The sequence below is a fragment of the Platichthys flesus genome, chromosome 11, assembly GCF_949316205.1.
Source record: "Platichthys flesus chromosome 11, fPlaFle2.1, whole genome shotgun sequence".
In the NCBI taxonomy this organism is placed as follows: Eukaryota; Metazoa; Chordata; class Actinopteri; order Pleuronectiformes; family Pleuronectidae; genus Platichthys; species Platichthys flesus.
The window spans coordinates 18,249,788-18,270,005 of NC_084955.1; the positions used below are offsets into that span (position 1 = coordinate 18,249,788).

A 20,218-nucleotide genomic window follows, 5' to 3' on the forward strand; every position below is an offset into this window, starting at 1 on the left:
TAGACTTGGTTTGGTCCATAAAGGCTCAGACCTTTGACCTTGTTTTGAATGATGTGCAGGATGCGAGAGTGTGAGAGAGGGGTGTGGCCACTGGAGTTAAATGACACATTGTGACATGAATTTTCTTCTTCATACTCATATAATCGAATCTCTATGTCATTATTACACCTCAAAGTGGTGTAAGGCAACATCCAGTGACGCCAGACACCACTCGATTATGGTGTCGGCCTAAAATAATGGGATAGTGGAAGTGCAGCAGAAGGGATGAGTGGTCCTGTCGACTGCTCACTACACACAGCACTCAGTTCTAATGACGGCAGGATGTTGCTATTTCAGTTTAATAACCGCGCTGTTAGGCCTTACATAATTTCTGCTAATGATAAAAAAAAGATGCAAAGTATGACGTCACATCCCATCACACCACTATAAACTTTATGTTTTTCTGACCAGTGTGTAATTGGAACAGTAGACGGCTGGGGTGCGAGGGCGCTGAGTGCGAGGACACGGTTTGGGTCAGGGGCTAGGGGGTTACAACTTAGATGCATTATACAGAAATAACACCTACTTACGCAGAGATTAATGCAGACTTTTAAGGGTGCAGCGGGGTTTCAGCATGTGAGGGAGGGAAAAGGTTAAAGCCAACGCTCCATTAAACAGTCCTGCCGACCCAATTCTGCAGCGGCGGGGGGATTATAACACAGGGGGGAGAGAGAGTGTTAATATGGGCCATAAACAGTGCTTGGCTCTGTACCTAATGCACGAGACGGCGGCAGAGGAGGGGGCCCGACAGGAGGACACTGGTTGTAATGGGAGGGATAAGATGGAAGTGGGTGGTTGAGTGTCACTCCACTAGACGTGAATGATTAAATGATCTCTTGCTGGATTATTATTCCATATTCTAAATGGGAGATTTTTTAAGCTTCATAAACAAATGCACTCATTTATGAGGGATTAACAGTAATCTCTCTATTTCTATCCTTCCCCCCCTGTGCACCTCTCTTTCTCTCTCTCTCTATGTTCCCTCTCCTCCCTCCTACTGCCTGGAACTCTAGTTACTGATGTAATTACTTTCAGTCACCTGCTGGTGTGTTGCTGTCTGATCACGTTTCAACTCTCGACCGAAAACTGAGATGAACCTTAATTCTTTCATTTTTCATGTTTAATCAGCCGGCAGCCGCAGAAAGACCTCAGGCCATCGCTTAAGAGTTGACACAACTTTGCTTTCCCTTTGCCAAATGTTTTTGTTCTCTCTGGCTCTTTCTGCACCTCACCTCACTGGATACGACTCACTCATGCAAAGAAAGTCACGTTCATTTCCTCTTTTATTCTCTTCATTTTTCTGATATCAGACACGGGCCGTGTTTCCCTCCCTTACCTTCATCATATACAATATAAACACAGTATATACATTCCAGCCTCACATGAACAACGCAGCAAGATGAAGAGAGTGAATGTTAAAAAATGAAAAAAACATATTTTAAAATCAGATGAGTGGAAATGTTTTGGGTGTTTTGGTTCTGTTATGGGATGATGTCTTTTCCACTGGAATGGCAGCAAATGAGAATGTGTTCCAGTTTTAGTCTCTTCAGGTTAGTTCGGTCTCTCACAGCTCGTCTTTGGCCCCCGTCACCCTGCCCCTCCCTCGGCTCCTCTCATTTGAGCTTTGGCTCCGAGCGTTCCTGGTGGCGGTGGTGCTGCCGCCCTTCGCCTCCTCTTCGTCCTTCTTCACCACACTCTGCCCGTTGGCAGCCCACAAGGCCTCTGCCTCCTCTCGCTCCTGAGGGAGAGACAAAGAAATACAGTGAGGAAAGATTGATGAGGATTGTTTTCCTGTGGCATGAAAAAGAAAGTCTGGAGGTATAATAGTACCACTGGTGTCTCATCAGGTCAGAAAACTGACTCACTAATGCCTGTTACACACCAATACTTCCATAAACCTCACTAACATTGGCTAATATTAGCCACCATAAGCCCCTGGTCCTAGCAGACCAAATAAGGCTACAGCAGCAAAAACCTCTGAGGGCACCGATCTGAGTAAGGGTTGTTTTCTGGCTTGTGAATTTGACTTTTTATCTTCGTGTTTTTTCTTCTTTTAAAAGTAAAGATGAGTCTAACTGAACTCCCAATGTTTTCCTGGAATTTTTCTAGAAGGGAGATAATGCAAATGTTAGAGTCAGAACAACCCGCCACTCTCTGGAACTTTTCCTGACGGCCCCCTTGGTAATATGAAACAGGCCCGATGATGCTCAACGTGACAAAGCACGGAACTGGGAGAGCTACTGGAACTATTTCAAGATCACTTTTTGTCTCAGCTATGAAACTTATTAGAGGAGCATCTGGTATTTTTACAGATGAGGACACTTCACTTTTTCAATATGATTGATTGCCTGAATTCTAACACAATTCTAAAGCTTAAATAGCAGTAGTTTACAAATTGATACATCATTTCCCCCAGGGGAATAAACACCACGCTGAACCAAAAGGCCCCTGACATGGTGTGTATGATAGAACATGTAAACAACCACTGGATTTGCATTGCTCTCCAGCTGATCTCACAACCTCGACTCTCACACGACTGCAGGAGGAGGAGGTCACTGCCGAGTGCCATCGTCACGCTCACCATATCCCTGTAGAGCTTCTCCTTTGTAAACCACAGGGCGAGCGAGCACCGCCGGCCACTGGTCACCGCAGTAACACCGTGGGGATTCACTGGACCCGAGGAGAAGCCCACCAGTCGACCACAGCTGGGTTTGACTTGAGCCTGGAGGCAAGGAGAGGAAAATCATTAACTGGATTTCTTAATGATTTTCTAATATGAAATGTTGAAAAGTGACTTACCGTTACTGTCTTGGCATCCCTGTTCGTGAAAAACAGCTCTCCGCCATCAAAGTTGTCGTTCAGGTAGAGAATAGCACTGTGACAGAAACAGGTGTGAAGTGCGTGACAGCAAAACTGTAATGGCTCAAACAGAGTTCATAAATGCAGGCCCATTAAATTCACTAGATCCAGATATTTGTTTGAATCTGCACTAAATTCCGCATCCTAAACATGACCGATTGTTTTCATCAAGATCCAAATTATTATTCTCTAAGAAATCAAGGAGAAAGTTGACATGTCATTTCACACTCAAATGTAATGGCAACCTTCTTGACCCATACCACATCCTTAACGCGATCCGTCCAGCCGTTTTTGCATATTCTTGCTAACTACCAGACAAACAAACAAACACATCTATTTTCTCTATCTTGCCTGGTCTCTCCCTTCTTCTATGTGAAGGAGTCAAATACAAACACATCTTTGTAATATCACTTGATTTAGAAATGTTCATTCGAATAAAACTAAATTTTCTCATTTTGTCTGAAGGTTTAATTATTAATATGAGAAGTTTGTGACGACATGAATCATAAGTTACTGAGTGAAGGTATTTGTGTGTACCTCAGGTCTCTGTGTATGAACGCTGGCGGCTCCTTCCAGCACTGTTTGGTCTCCGGCTCAAGGAGGCAGTTGTCAACGTGGACGGGGTGGGACAGGTCCAATCTACCCTCCTGGTGCCCTGAGAGCACAGAAAACCAACAAACTAAATGTATCACTGGCCCAAAACCACAGGAGACATTAAAGGTCAAATAATCAGAGAACAGGGGATATACTGCAGTGGTTTTAGTTTGGTTTGGTATCTACCTGCGATGGCACTGCGGCAGACCAGGTGTGTGAACGACACAAAGAGTCCTGAGGGGCTCCTGAAGTAGGAATGTAGCAGGTCTCTGGCTCGCTCGCCCAGCTCGTGTAACAGTCTGGCATCTGACTGGTTGACCAGGCCTTCCTGAGCCAGCTGTAAAAAACAGGTTAAAATTATATTGAAAACACAGCACATACTGTGATTCACATTTAGTTCATGAGGGTATTACCTTTAAAGCCCTGAGCACAGTCAGGCCCTCAAACGTCTCATGGGGTGTGTGCGGAGACCGTCGTCCTCTGTACCCATCTCCAACTGATGCTGCAGCCTATCGGAGATGAGAGGTAATGAAAAGGTTAGAGTATTCCTGATTCTTTCCCATCGAGGTCTGACACTCATACAATGTGAACTTACCGCTGCTAGCTGCAGTATTCTGTCACACTCCTTCTCGGTCATGACTCCGTCTAACGCTACGCGATTGGTCCCGTTCAAGATCAGGTCATCCATGGTGATGGTCACGCCCTTCCGAGGGACCGATCCACCTGGAGAGAGGGCGAATAAGAAAGGGTGAGAGAGGAAAGTCGTGAATTATAAACCTCTACCAGAAAAAGGGTTGGAATGAGTCTCTCACCTGCGAAAAAGCCACTGTCATCCACTTCCTCCTCCTGGTCGCCCTTATTTATTTTCTCGTTTATTTTCTCTTTTTCAACTCTGAAAGTAAAAAACAACATTGTCAACATTGTATCAACCAAAGCTCCAGGTCATATTTTCCTTTTCTTAATTTCTCACCTCCAAGCCGCCCTCAGCGATTCAGGTACAACATCCTCAGGAGTCCAAAGATCCTGCATGAAAAACAATTATTCAAATAAAAAAAAATTCACACACGTGCTTCAGAAACGCTGTTTATAGGGATCAATACTCACAGGGTCGGTAAAACTGAGGTCGAAGTTCTCCATCCCGAAATACAGGAGCTTCTTCTCCTGCAAAGAGCGACTGACGTATCTGACAATTTCCTGTAGAAAAACACAAAAGTTTGGTCAAAGAGTTGAATTTGAGGACTTTGTGTAGAAAAAATGACTCAACAGTGATTCCACACATTCTTTCATGGATAAAGAAAGGACAAAAACATTTGGCACCAAGAATTGTTGGTTCCCAGTTCACTTCAAGGACATGGAGCAGTACCTGAGCAGGCGGCGTGCCTTGTGACTCTGTGTCACCTCCTAGTGTCTCATAGTAGAGCTGCAGGTTGTTTAATGAGTCCTTGTCCGAGGGGTAAAACAGGAGAAGAGAGCGCAGCGTCTGCACGGCTCCACTAATATCACCAGCTGTAGGGAAGCGTGAATGGAAAAATTAATAAAAGTCAATGGACAGTATTTATATAACACTTTTCTAGTTTTATCGACCACTCAAAGTGCTTCACAGTACGATGCACATTCATACTGCCGGCATGACCATGACCACCAATCTGCAGACTGAAGGAGCTGGAGATCGAACCACCGTCTTGTTAGTGAACGACCAGTTTAACTTCCTGAGTGACAGCCTCACTTGTAGATTAAAAATGAATGTGTTACCATATCAAGATAAAGAAATGTGGAAGAAGATGACGCATCAGGCAAAAAGGAATCATGGCAAATTTTTATAAAATATATATATCAGTCAATATATCAGTATCAGAAAGGGCTTATTTCTTAATATCAGTGTTGGCATCTGCCCACAAAAGCAATCGGCCGGCTCTAATTGTATCATCACATCATAAATTAATGTTGAACTTGACCTTTAAACTGTGCAATGTGCAGATGTTCCAGCTGTATGGGCAGGTAGTCCTCCTGAGCAGAAATCCTTCCGGGTCGTGTGGCGACCTGAGTCACACAGAACTGCCGGCACGAGAGCAGGGAGAGAGAGAGAGCTGGAGGGGAAAGAAAACTAAAGTAAAAATTGCCGCCATGTCTTTTCTCTCTGTTTGTGTCACAGATAAACATTCAGTCTTTTCTCTCTCTCTCTCTCTCTCTCTCTCTTACCTGCAGCCTTCTGGAACACACCGTCCACACTGCCCACTCCCCTGTCCTCTGGCAGCAGCTGGGAGGCCACCTCACACTGCACCCTGCACTCCTCCGTCTGCCGCAGGGTTTCATTCACACACGCCTTCCATTTCTCTGACGCTTGCCTCCAGTCAGAGGAGGCCTCATACTGCACTGCAGCATCATAAAGGTCCTGGGGTTAATGGGTTCGAGAAGAATATGTTTCTATTAAAGAAGTAGAAACTTCCTCATTTGCTTTTTGATTTGTTATAATAATATAAAGTTTAAAACATAAAGAAGTTGATTTGATTGAAAGGTAAGAGGTGGATGAATTGTGAGACGTAAGCAGATACTAATACATGGAGGATTGAAACTTATTTCAGACGAGCTGGGTCATGTTATAACAAGTGAGTCTGAGGAGAGTAAATCAGTGGCTGAGACAGAGGACTTCTGTGAGCATTGTTGAATTCCAGAAAGTGAATGTGAGAGAGAGAGTGAGGGTGAGAGTGAGGGTGAGAGAGAGAGAGAGAGAGAGAGAGAGAGAGAGAGAGAGAGAGAGAGAGAGAGAGAGAGAGAGAGAGAAAAATTCCATTCCTCAGGCCGTAGTTGGCTCTCCTAGTTAAAAATTCAGAATATTTCTCTTCGAAAACACTTGAGTCCAGTAAATCAGTCTCATTTGCCAAAAGAAAACTCCTGATATGTCGGTAAGAGTGTACATTTATTAGTTCAAATAGAAAATTCAATATTAAACTAATATTCAAATATTCCTTAATTTGACTTTTACTTTTCTGTATAAATAACCCACTGCAGCTGTACAATATGTAAAGTCTTAGTGACTTTTTCCTTCCTCACTCACCCAGTGCTTCTCGTTCTCGATCTCTCTGTCCTGGAAGGCCTCTTCGGTCACTCCTTCCATCCGCCTGTACTTCTCAATGTTGTTCCTCATCTCCAGGTGACTGGGATTGGCCACAAAGTACGTATGAGCTGCTGACGCCGCCTTCTGCAACTTTTCCAACTGATGTGGATGAAGAGGAGAGTGTGAATGGGAGAGTTGATGCTGGTTTTTGCCACTTTAAGATAAGCCCACTTGCACGTCTATCAGGGACGACGATGAGAAACAACAGGTTACTAAAACGTCACAGACCTGTGTGAGGGCCTGGAGAACAGCTTACCTTATAGTATGTGACCTGCAGATAGTTGTAAGGGTTGCGAGTGCCAAATTCATATTCTATGTCTGAGGAAACCGGGAGCTGCCCTGCAGGGCTGACGGAGCGTCCGACACAGAACCTCAAACACTCAGCCCTCTGCTGCACCCAATCCAAGGTCCAGAGGTCCCACAGACTCCCCTCCGCAGAGTCTAACACAAGAAACACATGAATCATTTTCACAAGTGAAATATTGCTCAGGAGGATAACGTCTAATAAGAATGATATTTATAGTCTTTGAGATTCTGAAGTAGGTTTTTTGCGAGCAGCTTGAGAGGGAAGTCCTGAGACTCTTTAGGAGGTTTCAATGTTTGAATGAATCTTGTCAACCATTGTTGGTGATACTCCTGCCCTTGTTTGGGATGACTCTGAATCTTTCAATTCTGAACTGAATCTCTTAATAAATCTGTAATTAAACTCCTTGGTTTTCTCTGTGTCTTCTGTCACTTATTGAAAAAAGATATTAATTTAGCATGATAGTTTACCCAACAAGCTAAACATAAACTAAAGTCATAACTGATTATTAATCAAACCTGACTGGAACTAAGCAATCATTGCTATTGAACTTTTAAATCAAATGAAAAAATAAAGGAAATGTTCTTAAGGCATACTTCATATTGGTTACGAAGTCTAATTTTTTTATATTTAAATAATTTATATTTACATCAGGAGCAGGTCCTCTCTATGTAGGCCCCCATGTTGTTTAACAGTAAACCAGACTGGACCATCCAAACATCTTACAAATTTTATGACAACTGAAGCTACCACATGTTTGGGAGGGGAGGGTTAGGTGATGGGTATTGAGCTGCAACATGAAACTTCACCGCTAGTTGTCTCTCAATTCTACACCCTGAACCTTTAATGCGAATTTAATCAAACGACTAACAACTAATGAAGAAATGTTGAAGGAGACCCCAATCTCACTCGCGCACACGCACTCTCCACACCGCACGTACCCAGATTAGACAGACCCTGTGTCCCTGCTGCCTCACACTCGTCATGGCACTGTCTGCGCACTCTGTGCAGCGACTGCTTGGTCAGGATGGATTTCTCCAGCAGCTCCGCAGCCTTCGCCCACTCCCCGCCGAAGTACGCACGGACCCCGCTGTAGTACATGCGGTCATATGGCTGCAGGAGAGCCAGGGGGTTGGGGCTGCCCGCGGCCGGACCCACCGCGGCGACATGGAGGGATGCTCGGAGAACCAAATGAAACGCCACGTATACAGAGAGAGGGAGAGAGAGCTGCGCCATGGCCCCCGAGACAACCCGTCCGGAGAGGAGACACAGCTGGAGGAGAAGGAGGAGGGGGAGGGACTATGGAAAAAGTTTTGGTGAAGAAAGAGAGAGTTCGCCAAGGTTTCCTCCTCCCGTTCCAGGATATTATGGAATTGTCATTCTCATCTTAATTTCTTCATCTGCGACCAGTCGTTTTATTTGTTATGAATTAAATGAATCCTATTGTCTCGTTTTGAGCTGATTGTTAAAACTCGAACTAAAAACTTTCCAGCAGCTGCAGAGTTGGTGTATTCTTCAATGCAGCCGCTAGAGGCAGCCTTAAGCGTCGTTCGTCAGAAGTTACCGTAAATATACGAAAGGGGCAGGTTGAGCTCAATACCAACTCTGTCAGATGGATGCATGGATGGTGAATGGATGGGTTGTTCGATGGATGTACGAATGTATGCATTTTTGTTCTGATTTTGCAATGCACCCATTTTGCTGTTCTTGAGCTCATACTAATTTTGAAGCCACACTCAATGAGAATACTGTAAACTGCCAGGGTCCTCATAGTCATCTAGATTCCCAATAGAATTCATAAAAACTATTCAAATACACCATTTGCATAGGGCAGTAGGTCATAAATGGGTGTGGAGATACATCTTAGAGGTAGAGTAACGATAAATATAATTAACAAAAGAATATACATTTTACAACATTGTAGTTGTTTTTAGGAAAAGAAGGTTCTTCCAGTATGAGTATGGAACTAAGCGTTATTTAAAAATAATATCTTAAAGTATCAAGAAATTAAACCTGTCAGAAAACTGTAGTGGAGAAGAACAAGGGGCATAAAACAGATGTAAACACATCACATATCAGAGCCTCAATAGTGTGCTTGTAAATATAATGAGTCAGACTCAATACATGCAGGTGAATAAGTTTAATGTATTGATTAATCGACGATCCACATGTATTCTTAACCAATGACTTTAATAGACGGGAGAGTTATTGTGTTATAAATCTCGATGGGTGCAGTTATTCTACACATTACGGTATCTAGCAGGCAGCATAGTTCGATCGGCCTTTCGTTCAACACCAGGCAGCGTCTCATGATTCATTCAGCCCAACACACACACCAGAACACGGGCTAGACACTCTTCCGAGCAGGGGAATACAGAGGCCGGGGGTCCACACTCAAGGCACAGCCAGCTACTTCGTCATGGCGGACGTTGGGGAGGTTTTGATGTCGGTTTTGTCCACAATTCGGGTTCCGAAGCCCGGGGACCGCGTCCACAAAGACGAATGCGCCTTGTCATTTTCCTCTCCGGTGAGCCATCTTCCCCGATTCAACCACAGCGCCAGCCTCCGAACTGTGCTTTCGTTTCCCCCTCCCTGCCTCCCTGACTCCCCGCGTCTCCCGTTTTTGTCCCGTCTGACGTTGTGTCTGCGCTGCTCCACTTTAAAGCTCCGGCTTCCTTCATATTTCTGTTGTGGCTAACTAGCAAGCTAGCGCCGAGCTAAGCTAATTACGCACTGTAACGGAAACGTAGCTGCTTTAGCTAGTTAGCTAGCCGTGTCAGTGTAAGTGGATATGCTGTCAAACTAGCTCGCAAGCTGACTTTGGTGTTTTTATGGACACATCAGTTGAGGGTCTGCTCATTTTGTTTTCATACAACGCAGCACAGATGAATCCCAGTGTTTCCAGCTGAAGTTTCCAGGACTAAACCAGTGTTTAGCTGGAATGCAGCTGTTGTTAGCTTGTTTGCTTATGTGTAGCAGCTGATGCTGTGACTTTTTTTGGTGGTGTCACCATGGAGTGAGAAAGGAACAGGTTTGGTGATGTTGACCATTGCCTGTGTCTTCTTTACAGGAGAGTGAAGGAGGCCTGTATGTGTGCATGAACAGTTTCCTGGGCTTCGGGAGTCAGTATGTGGACAGGCACCATGCTCGCTCCGGCCAGAGGGCTTACCTGCACATCACCAGGGTTCGCAAAGCTAAGGTGGATTCCTCAAGACCGGGGCCGACTCCTCATCCCCCACTGACACCCATTTCAAATCAATGTTTTGCATCAGAATGATATCTTTTCATTTCCAGCCAACCAATCCCAACACCCACTGACATCCTATGTTATTCTCACAGAAGGAAGAGGATGTCAACTCAGGATCTGGTCACCCGCCCAAGAAAAAGCCCACCAGACTGGCCATAGGTGAGCACGAGACAGAGTATCGATGCAAACGGCTAATATCCAGCTGTACTGTTTCAAAAGCTGACCCTCGTCTACCTGCCCTCTTGTGTCTGGTGTGTCCAGGTATCGAAGGAGGTTTTGATGTGGAGCAGGAGCTGTATGAGGAGGATGTAAAGGTGGTAATTTTACCTGACAGACAGGAAGTGACATCAGAGGGCCTTGCAACCATGCCTGACGTTGTGAGAGAGCGGGTGAGATATCTTGTCTGTTATCTGGCAAGAGAAATCATTCAGATTCTGTCATGTTTATGTTGCAATATAGTACTTGTTAGATTGTTAGATTTGATGCCAATAGGACATAGCACAGGGGCTTGATGCAAAACATAAGCAATCTTCAGAGATCTTTGACAAGTTAGCCTTCATACAGCATGTAGTAGAAATAACAATTAATAGCACAGGGATGCACAGTGTGTGTAATAAACCTTGTTACCATCACAAATCAAGTACTGGAGGAGTTTCATCATGAGCGTTTAGGTCTAATTTGTTGATACATTTTCTGTCCCCTAAGGTGTCCCTGTCAATGACGGGTATCATGGCAGCTGACTCAGTGTCTCACACATTACAAGTTCAACAGTGGGATGGAGAGGTGAGACAGGAGTCGAGGTATGCTACTGACCTTAAACAGCTGGATAACGGAGTCAAGATTCCTCCCAGGTGAGAAGAACTGTTCCTTACTCAAACCTGCAAATACAGTATCTGTCTTCTAATAACCCTGGTATTTACACATGTTCTATTGAAGTTAGCAAATAGACTGTCCATGCAGTAGCACTTTTGAAATTCATATCCATGGTGCCATTAGTTTATCGTTCTTGTTGATCCTATGATACACATTTAAGATAGAAATAGCTGTTAAGTTTAATCATTTGAAAACTCAGGATCTTTGAGAGCAGGGTCTGCAAGAATAAAACATTTAATTTCAGTTTGATACTCACTTACTTATTCTTCTTTTCATCATTTTAGTGGATGGCGGTGTGAGGTCTGTGACCTCGAGGAGAATATTTGGATGAACCTGACAGACGGCAAGTTGCTGTGTGGTCGTAGATATTTTGATGGCTCCGGGGGAAACAACCACGCCCTTCTTCACTTCCAGGAGACAGGATACCCAATTGCTGTCAAACTCGGCACCATCACTCCCGATGGAGCAGGTAAATGGATTGCATGACACTGATATAACTGTTATACAACAAGGACATAGTCTTTGCTCTGGTGAGTCTCCGTGAATATTTAATCTTGACCTGTATAGAGAAGCGATGCTGCAATTTAGCTATATTACATTACATTACATTACATTACATGTCATTTAGCTGACGCTTTTATCCAAAGCGACTTACATTTTTAGAACACTCATCATTTAATGAGGGGCCATCTAGGGGTTCAGTATCTTGCCAAGGACACTTAGGCATGCAGATGGGATAGAGTGGGATTCGAACCGGCAACCTTCTTGTTGCAGAGCACCTGCTCTATCCCCTAGGCCACGCTCTCCCCATAATATATAAATAAATATATATACCCCATAATAATATCTCCCCATATTAATAATTGTATTATTTTATTGATATACACTAAAAGCGCAGTCCGAGCAGGGTGTTAGTGTATGAGCACCCATGAGTCAATGTCTATGTTGCAAGTCTTAGTTATATGCTGGAAATTCATATGTGAAAGTACATTGAGGGAAAATTAAATTGAACATAAATGTAAAACAGGTCCATCTCCACAGCCCTAGTAGTTGTTGGTATTTTGTAGCACATTAAGCATAAATTGACTGATAACACAATGTTTTGTATGTCCAGATGTGTATTCCTATGATGAGGATGACATGGTATTGGATCCCAAGTTACCAGAGCACCTTGCACACTTTGGCATCAACATGATGACCATGGAGAAGGTAACTTCTTACAGTTTTAAGTTGAAACATGTTACTTTGTTTTATTTATTTCTCGTTGACCATTGTTTAAAATCTGTAATTTTTTATTCATGGGACCCTGTACTTATAGATGAGGTTTTTAGCCAAGTGTTTTACATTCCGTCGGAGAGATACAGCTTTTTTCCCCTTGTTGCCGGACGTCTACACAGTTATTGCTGGCTCTGCCTTACAGAGCAGACATTGATTATATAGTGTTACTTGATTAAATAGGGGGTTTGAGTTGTGGTTTCGACAACTGCTCCTCTAAAACCCTTCAAAGTCGACACTGCACTTCCTTGGTATCAGACTCACACCCACCAATTTGGAAGTTGATCAGTTGAACGAATGTCAAGAAAATTGTAGAACAGATGGTTAAAAAGAAGAGATTTGGGAATTTATTTGTAGGAAGCAACACACTGACATCTTTTTAACAAAAACCCTGTTATTAGTTAAAATTGGCCAACTTTTCTTTTTCTTGGTTGTACACTCTTAATTAATATAACATTGTTTAGCCATTTTTACACTATTATTACTGATGAGCTACAATAACAAGCACCTGTCTCCCTGTTGGCTTGACATTGATTCCATACACATCATCATAACTACCTAATTTCCCTAGTTTCAGATAATTTCCTCCACACCTGTTTCTTCTTTGTTTTCCTGCTACCATTACTTTTGTGCCATCTGCTTCTCCTTATGCAGAGCACAGCCTACACAGAAGCTCTATGATCTCTGTGGCGCTCACTGCGTACTGTAATGTTATTTCTCGTCTTGCTAATGTATTGCAGCACGGGCCTAATGATATTGCACTGACAGGGGGTGGAGGAGTTATGCTTCAACGGAGCGATGGGAAAAGTGCAGCGCTAAGTGCAGTGTTGATGTATTTTCTTGCTTGTCTGTCTGTTGTCATCACTTCTTCATTTTGGCAAATTTTTCTCATCATTCTCAAAACATTGTCGGGAGGCTGCAGCAGCAAAGATTTGATTTGCTTGTACCTTACATCCTGCATTTTCTCATATAACTGACTGCTTTGCCTTCAGACTGAGCGGACTATGACAGAGCTGGAGATTGCAGTGAACCAGCGTGTGGGAGAGTGGGAGGTGATCCAGGAGTCAGGGACCACCCTACGTCCCCTGTTCGGCCCCGGTCTGACTGGCATGAAGAACCTGGGCAACAGCTGCTACCTCAACTCTGTCATGCAAGTGCTCTTCACTGTCCCAGACTTCCAGAGCAAGTCAGTACCCTATATACACTTTGTTAATGCTTCTTTATTCATGATTACAGAGGTAGAGATGAATAAGTTATTCGGCTATCTTGGATTTAGCGCTCAATTTTTGAAATGTTTCTATCCAACATTAACTGAATGCAAAGAATTGGGGTCACATGTTGATGTCTTCCAGGTACGTGGCCAACATTGACAAGATCATCGATGAAGCTCCTAGTGACCCCACCCAGGACTTCAAAACCCAAGTGTGAGTCTCCTAACTTGGCTCCTGAATTTTATACGATAAGCCCCTTTATTACCTCTACCTCTGTTTGCTTGTCCCGTGGTAAAGCTCTGGAGTCTACTTCAGAATTATTCCTTGTCATTAGTGAGCCCTCCTCAAACAGGCTTATAATGTACATTTTTCTGTGGTGTACGTGCTGGACATTTTTATACACAGTCAATGGTGCAGAGTTAAACTACTTTGTGTTCATTTTGCTTGGTTTTGTTTTTCACCATCAACCAACATTAATAAGACAAGCATACACTTTGTGTGAGCTGTCAGCCACTAATAGTCTTTTTATGTTATGTTAAAGTTTTTCCCCCCCCTTATTTTGTCCTTCTAAACTGAAAAGCTCTGTTGATATTGGTGAGTTTTAGATTTAGACTGATATTGACATACAAGAGCTTTGCTTTTACTGTGACTTAACTAAACCTAATGGAGCCTCTTATTGAGAAAACAAAAGTGAAACTTAAGTCTGTTGCAGTCTGCTGCATTAACCACGTAACTTGACACCTTTTACAGTCAGGTAATATTTTTAAATACAAAATTGTAAATATCTGCAGATTGTGTATAACATCTTATTCCAAATTATCCTTTCTTTTGTAGTGATACAGAAACTTTAGTGAAAGACTTCTCTTCCCAATTGACTTTTCAACATGTTGCTTGAAAGCCAAAAATACATTCAGATCTATATTCAACTCCTCCTCCTGTGTAATATTTGATGTCAACTTTGTTTGTTTATCTCAGAGCCAAGCTCGGGTATGGACTGTTGTCAGGAGAGTACTGCAAACCAGCACCAGACCCTGGAGATGAGAACGGTGCCTCTGAACCCAGGGTAAGAGGTTTTACATTAAGAAATGAGTGAGAATGCAGTTTACCTAAAAACTTACCATTAGAAGAATCTGACTGTTCATGCTTTGTTTGCAGGGTGACCAAGTTGGCATAGCACCCCGAATGTTTAAAGCACTCATTGGACGGGGCCACCCAGAGTTCTCCACCAATCGTCAACAGGATGCTCATGAGTTTTTATTGCACTACATTAACATGGTGGAGGTAAAGTAGCAGTCTGCAGTCGCTTCTGTTGTTTTACAGTTTTACTGCTTCTATCATCACTCTCCTCTCTTATAACAGTCTTTCTTTTGACCCACAGAGAAACTGTCGCTCCGGGCCTAACCCATCTGAAGCCTTCAGGTTCCTGGTGGAGGAGAGGATCGTGTGTGAGCAATCACAGAAAGCCAAGTACACACAGCGGGTAGATTACATCATTCAGCTTCCTGTGCCCATGGACCAGGCTACCAACACAGGTGATGAGGCTAATGGGATACACTCTCCAGATCCACACATGCTGAGTAATATCCACTGTGCTGGGGTGCAGAGGCAAAGGATAGCATTGGTTTACATAAACCAACATGTGTTGAAGGAAGCTGCACCAATGCCATTAAAGATGATTTGTGAATAATTCATTTTAGCTTAATTCGCAGTGTAATAAAGAAATCAATTATCCTGGTAAGAAATGGTCATTTTGGGACATCATGCACAGCTGTCTTCTCATCCGTTGCATATTGAAAGGTCAGGACCAATATTACATTTTAAACTGACTGGCATCGGGGTCCAGCAGTAAAGCATTAAATCCAAATGGCACTCAATACACAACATAGAGCAATGACCATGTTAAGTGTCCCTTCACTTTCCCTGCAGGAAAGCTGTTGCTCATTCGAGCTGTTGCTCTTATTTGAAGTTTTATATATAATTTTAGGGATTAAACGATAAAGTGCTCAGATAATGCCGTAGTATGAGGGATTTTTGATCCCCTGTGACCAAAAAAAACATCCTGCATTTGTGTCTTGTGGCTCATATTTCTTTCAATTGTTTTTCAAACGTTGTTTATTGTTGTTACAGAAGAGCTTCAGGAGGCAGAGCGCCGGCGTGAGGAGGGGGACACATCTGCCCCGACAGTGCGCGCACAAATCCCCTTCACATCTTGCATGGCAGCCCTCAGTGAACCAGAGATCCTCACAGACTTTTGGAGCTCAGCTGTTCAAGCCAAAACTACTGCTACCAAGTATGAAAGTTATGCCCATTCACAGCATGAAAGAGATTATCAAATCTTACAATGAATTTGTTAATATCAGCTTTTGTCTCTTTTCAGAACAACCCGCTTTGCCTCTTTCCCAGACCACCTGGTTATCCAGATTAAGAAGTTTACCATTGGCCTTGACTGGGTACCCAAGAAACTGGGTAATCAAATATTTTATTAAATGTTTTTTTTGCAGAGATGTTTAGTTTTCTAACCGTACGTACATTTATGTATTCTTGACAGAGATGGAAATCTGCTCTCTGAGACAAAGTATGCCTCAGTAGAGTCTGTTGGCCCTGGAAACATATTTAAACATATGAATCACATACATAAGTTTGTGATCTAAAACAATAACCAGGTTGGCTTCATGGGTTCTAGTTACAAAGCAATGTCACTGTGATGTCACCCCTATTATCATCATCACCATAGCAAGTGCAGTTTAGAATGCATGGGAGGTTAGGAACAGGGGTCTCAACTGCTGATGGTTGGTTTGTCTAGTGCTCAGATGGTAATTTAAATCTCTTCTTCGAATTAAATATCTTCCTAATGCCATTATACTGGCAACAAATAATAATAATAATAAAAAAAAAAATGCATTCCAAATCCCTGGAGCTTTTTATAGTTAAATTGCAGAGGTGTGATTTTGATTTTGTTCTCCCCCCCGTTCAGATGTGAGCATTGACGTTCCTGACACTCTGGACCTGAGCGCACTTCATGCCATTGGCCAGCAGCCGGGGGAGGAGCTTCTACCAGAGGTGGCCCCGCCCTCACTTGTGACCCCTGATATGGAGGTTAAAGGTATCCTGGGTTTCCATGGCAACGAGGAGGACGACTCGCTCTACTCCCCACTGCTGTGTCAGTCTGTCTGTCTTTCTGCTCTTTGACTCCTTCCTCTGTGACACTCTTATTTGTCCGCCCTTGTTTCCCACTTTTCTTCTTTTCTGCCTTTTCTGTTTTCTCGAGTCCGTCCTTTGCCATTAATTTGTGTTACTTTTGTGTCATGTGAAGTCGTTTTCGTTGCATTTTAAATTAAAGAAGTCATGATGTCATGCTTTTCTTTAAGTAGTTATATATGATTTGGTTTCCAATATTTTCTTTATACCATTTTTTTTTACCTTTTTGTTTTTTACCTTCTGTTCATATTGAGGAAGTGCTCCGGACACAAAAACAAGAGCAACAATTATTGTATTTCTATGAAAACAAACAAAACCAAATACATTTTCCAAAAATGGATCCAAGTAATTCAAGTGTTTCCTCTCAACTCTCAGCTCCAGTTCTTGATGACTCCACTGTGTCTCAGTTATGTGAAATGGGATTCCCACTGGAGGCCTGCAGGAAGGCAGTGTACTACACTGGGAACACTGGAATTGATGCTGCCATGAATTGGATCATGGGCCATATGGATGACCCAGGTGTGTAAAAAAATATTAATAATAATAATAATAACTAAAACATTTTATTCCGTGCTTATCAAGAGACCCAAGGACGCTTTACATGTTTAGAGCAATGGGAATTCACCAGTAAGCAAAGCATCAGTCTGACGGCTCCTCTCAGCTCTCATGTACTCTTTCTGATTGGCTACAGACTTCTCGGCCCCCCTGGTGTTGCCAGGCTGCAGCTCCGGCGCCGGCACCACTCCCACAGAGAGCCTCTCCGAGGAGCACCTGGCAACCATCGTCTCCATGGGCTTCAGCCGAGACCAGGCAACCAAAGCACTCCGAGCCACGGTGAGAATCCAACTCCGTCCAGCTCGAGATGAGGACTTTTATTAATTTCACAGGCATCTAGACTCAGAGTCGAACTGGGCCAATACAGGCACAGCCGCCGTCTTTGAATTCAGTCAGCAATGAAGCCAGGTTTTTGTCTTTCTTGGAGAAAGTTCCCCAAGTGTGTTTTTATATTTCAACAAAATGAGTCACAGGATTTAACTTAAAGCTGCATTAGGCTTCACTCTCTCAAATACTAGCAAGTATGTCTTTTAGTTACTAGGTCTTCAGGACTGTTGTGGTTCTGATGAAATACTTCTTATGTGGATGTATTATTAAGAACCTTGGCTACCACAGTTTTGACTACATATCCAAATGAAACGGCCAGAGATTTTTTGACCATTAGACACTAATCAGGATCTATGTCTTGCCACTTATGTGGATGGGGAGTAGTTAGAGCCGCCTGCTGTTTATTATATTGACACCGTTAAACATTTGGCTCCTTATAAAATAAAAGTATCACTGTATTTTTGAATTATTTATTAAAGTATCACAACCCCAATAAACATAAATGCAGCTTCCCCTTTATGTGTAAAAATTAGTACAATCCATTTGATGTATTTTGCAGTGTGTCCTCTAGCTCATAAAATATTGTACTTAAAAATAACTCATGCTGATTATAGATTTGCTGTTTCCATCTTTCTCAACTGGTGTTTGTTTGTCAGAGTAATGTACTGGAACGGGCAGTGGACTGGATCTTCTCGCACCTGGATGACCTGGAGTCCATGGATGTGTCTGAAGGAGGCCGCTCGGCTGCAGAGAGCGAGGGCAGGGAACCGCCCCCTGGGCCTCGAGTCAGAGACGGACCAGGAAGTGAGTCTAAGAGAGGCCGAGGCATTCAGAACGGTTATCACCTCAGATTGTGTCCACAGCAGATTTTCCATCTGAAGACTTATGTTCTTTCAGCAATCATATTTGAATGTGATACTTTTGATGATATGTTTCCATCAACTCTATTTATAGTATTGATTGAATTTGTGTTTTGTTTATCCAGAGTACGAGCTGTTTGCATTCATCAGTCACATGGGGACGAGCACAATGTGCGGCCACTACGTCTGTCACATCAAGAAGGATCAGCAGTGAGTTGGGGTTTTTCTTGTTTCTAACTTACAGGGAAATTTTACTATTTCAATGCATCAAAATGTATTTTTCTTTTTTTATTCAAAGGATAAAGTTACAGAGAAAATTTAAACTGAGAAAATTTTATAAATCACATTTATATTTACCTGTTTTCCAAAAGCAACGGAAACACAAATGAGTCACAGTCTAAGAAATTATTTGCTTTTATTTTCTCAAACCATTTATCGGTCATGATGGAGGAAATGTCTTTAAACAGTCATTCAAAATATTATGTAGCAGGTGTCACGGCTCCTCACCAGGGGGCAGCAAACTCCAGGTCTGGTTTGAACGATCAAGCTTTTCATCTGTACCCATGGATCCTTCTCTGAACAATAACTTAATATTTTATCTCTTAATATTGGATTGGATTAAATTTATTGTCATTACACAGAGTACAAGTACAGAGGCAACGAAATGAAAAATATTATGCTAATATAGTTTTAGTTATTTGGTAACAGCAGGTGTCACCAAACTCTGAACTTTGGATCCTCTGTTTGTTAGGTGGGTTATCTTCAATGATCAGAAGGTGTGTGCTTCAGAGAAACCTCCCAAAGACCTGGGATACCTCTACTTCTACCGGAGGGTGGCGGACTGAGACAACGGAGCCATTTGCTTGAAGTGAGGGAGGAGAGCTGTGGACGCTAACACAAACGCAACAACAACACTTCATGAAAAGTCGCATCCCCAACAAGCTCAAATGCTTTGGCACGCTTCAATATGACAAAACATGTAAATAAATCTCTCCGATTGCAAATATACACACAGTCAAATCAATTGGTGCAGATGTACAGATGAGGTGTTTGGGGCTGGGGGACGAGCCGGGGGCCTGTTCTAAAAGCAGAGTCACTTTATTTATCTGGAAAACTTTCCTGATTGAAAATGAGATCTGTTTTCTCAGCAAATGCATCCAGATAATTCAGAGAACCTGCTTCAAGGAACAAGTCCATCCACACTTATTAGTAAGTTTTCTTAACTTTCACATGAATCCATTTCCTGTTGATTTCTACTGCCGTCAGTAGTCACTGCCCCTCCCCGTCAAATTACTGCCTCCACCCTCCTCTTTTATTGGACTGTTGCTGCTTGGTATCGCAGTCGCGGCCCTGCACCAACTCCTCCTCCTCCTCTTCCTCCTCCGCCTTATTCAGTGAGGATGTAAAAACAGTTCCACTACAATAACAAGAGGAAATGTCCGAAAATCAAACATTAAAGAAGAAAAAGCTCAAATGTGTGTTATAAAAACTAAATAATAAAAAAAGTCAGAACACCAAATTAACTTGTTTTTTGTTAAAGGTTCGGTGAGGGTGATACCTGAGTGTTTTTTGTGCGGTTTTTATTTTGCAAACATCCTTTGTTATTTCTGCTGTGACAAATAAAGAATTGTCTTTCTGTCATGTGGCCTATTTCTGTTTTTCTCTACTGCCTAATCTCCTTTCTTTTGATTTCAACACCAAAACTGAATATTCGTTTTTGGCTACAAATCATGATACCTGTATATATTGTTTGTTAAATGA

The 20,218-nt window shown here is 42.7% G+C and overlaps 2 protein-coding genes across 3 annotated transcripts; one reads left to right on the forward strand and one right to left on the reverse strand.

Annotated features, from left to right (window-relative positions):
- Positions 1-1,304: 1,304 nt before the first annotated feature.
- Positions 1,305-8,193, reverse strand: p3h3 (prolyl 3-hydroxylase 3). The gene is made up of 16 exons (XM_062399926.1): positions 7,853-8,193; positions 6,864-7,048; positions 6,548-6,706; positions 5,692-5,884; positions 5,448-5,579; positions 4,856-4,998; positions 4,597-4,686; positions 4,463-4,515; positions 4,305-4,384; positions 4,088-4,215; positions 3,906-4,001; positions 3,679-3,829; positions 3,436-3,553; positions 2,839-2,914; positions 2,621-2,761; positions 1,305-1,777 (listed from the first exon to the last, which is right to left on the reverse strand). The coding sequence occupies exons 1-16, from the start codon at positions 8,145-8,147 to the stop codon at positions 1,604-1,606; spliced, it is 2,214 nt and encodes a 737-aa protein (XP_062255910.1). The 5' UTR covers positions 8,148-8,193; the 3' UTR covers positions 1,305-1,603.
- A 991-nt stretch (positions 8,194-9,184) lies between these two features.
- On the forward strand, positions 9,185-20,098 carry usp5 (ubiquitin specific peptidase 5 (isopeptidase T)). Of its 2 annotated transcripts, none has more exons than XM_062399918.1 (20): positions 9,185-9,438; positions 9,982-10,110; positions 10,251-10,317; positions 10,420-10,547; positions 10,864-11,009; positions 11,316-11,500; positions 12,146-12,240; positions 13,299-13,492; positions 13,659-13,730; positions 14,493-14,580; positions 14,673-14,798; positions 14,896-15,049; positions 15,645-15,807; positions 15,895-15,983; positions 16,492-16,677; positions 17,091-17,234; positions 17,407-17,549; positions 18,254-18,401; positions 18,583-18,667; positions 19,209-20,098. In XM_062399918.1, the coding sequence occupies exons 1-20, from the start codon at positions 9,331-9,333 to the stop codon at positions 19,300-19,302; spliced, it is 2,544 nt and encodes an 847-aa protein (XP_062255902.1). In that variant the 5' UTR covers positions 9,185-9,330; the 3' UTR covers positions 19,303-20,098. The 2 variants fall into 2 exon arrangements, with proteins under 2 accessions (XP_062255902.1, XP_062255903.1); XM_062399919.1 differs by having other exon boundaries at positions 9,186-9,438; positions 16,492-16,620.
- Positions 20,099-20,218: the final 120 nt, after the last annotated feature.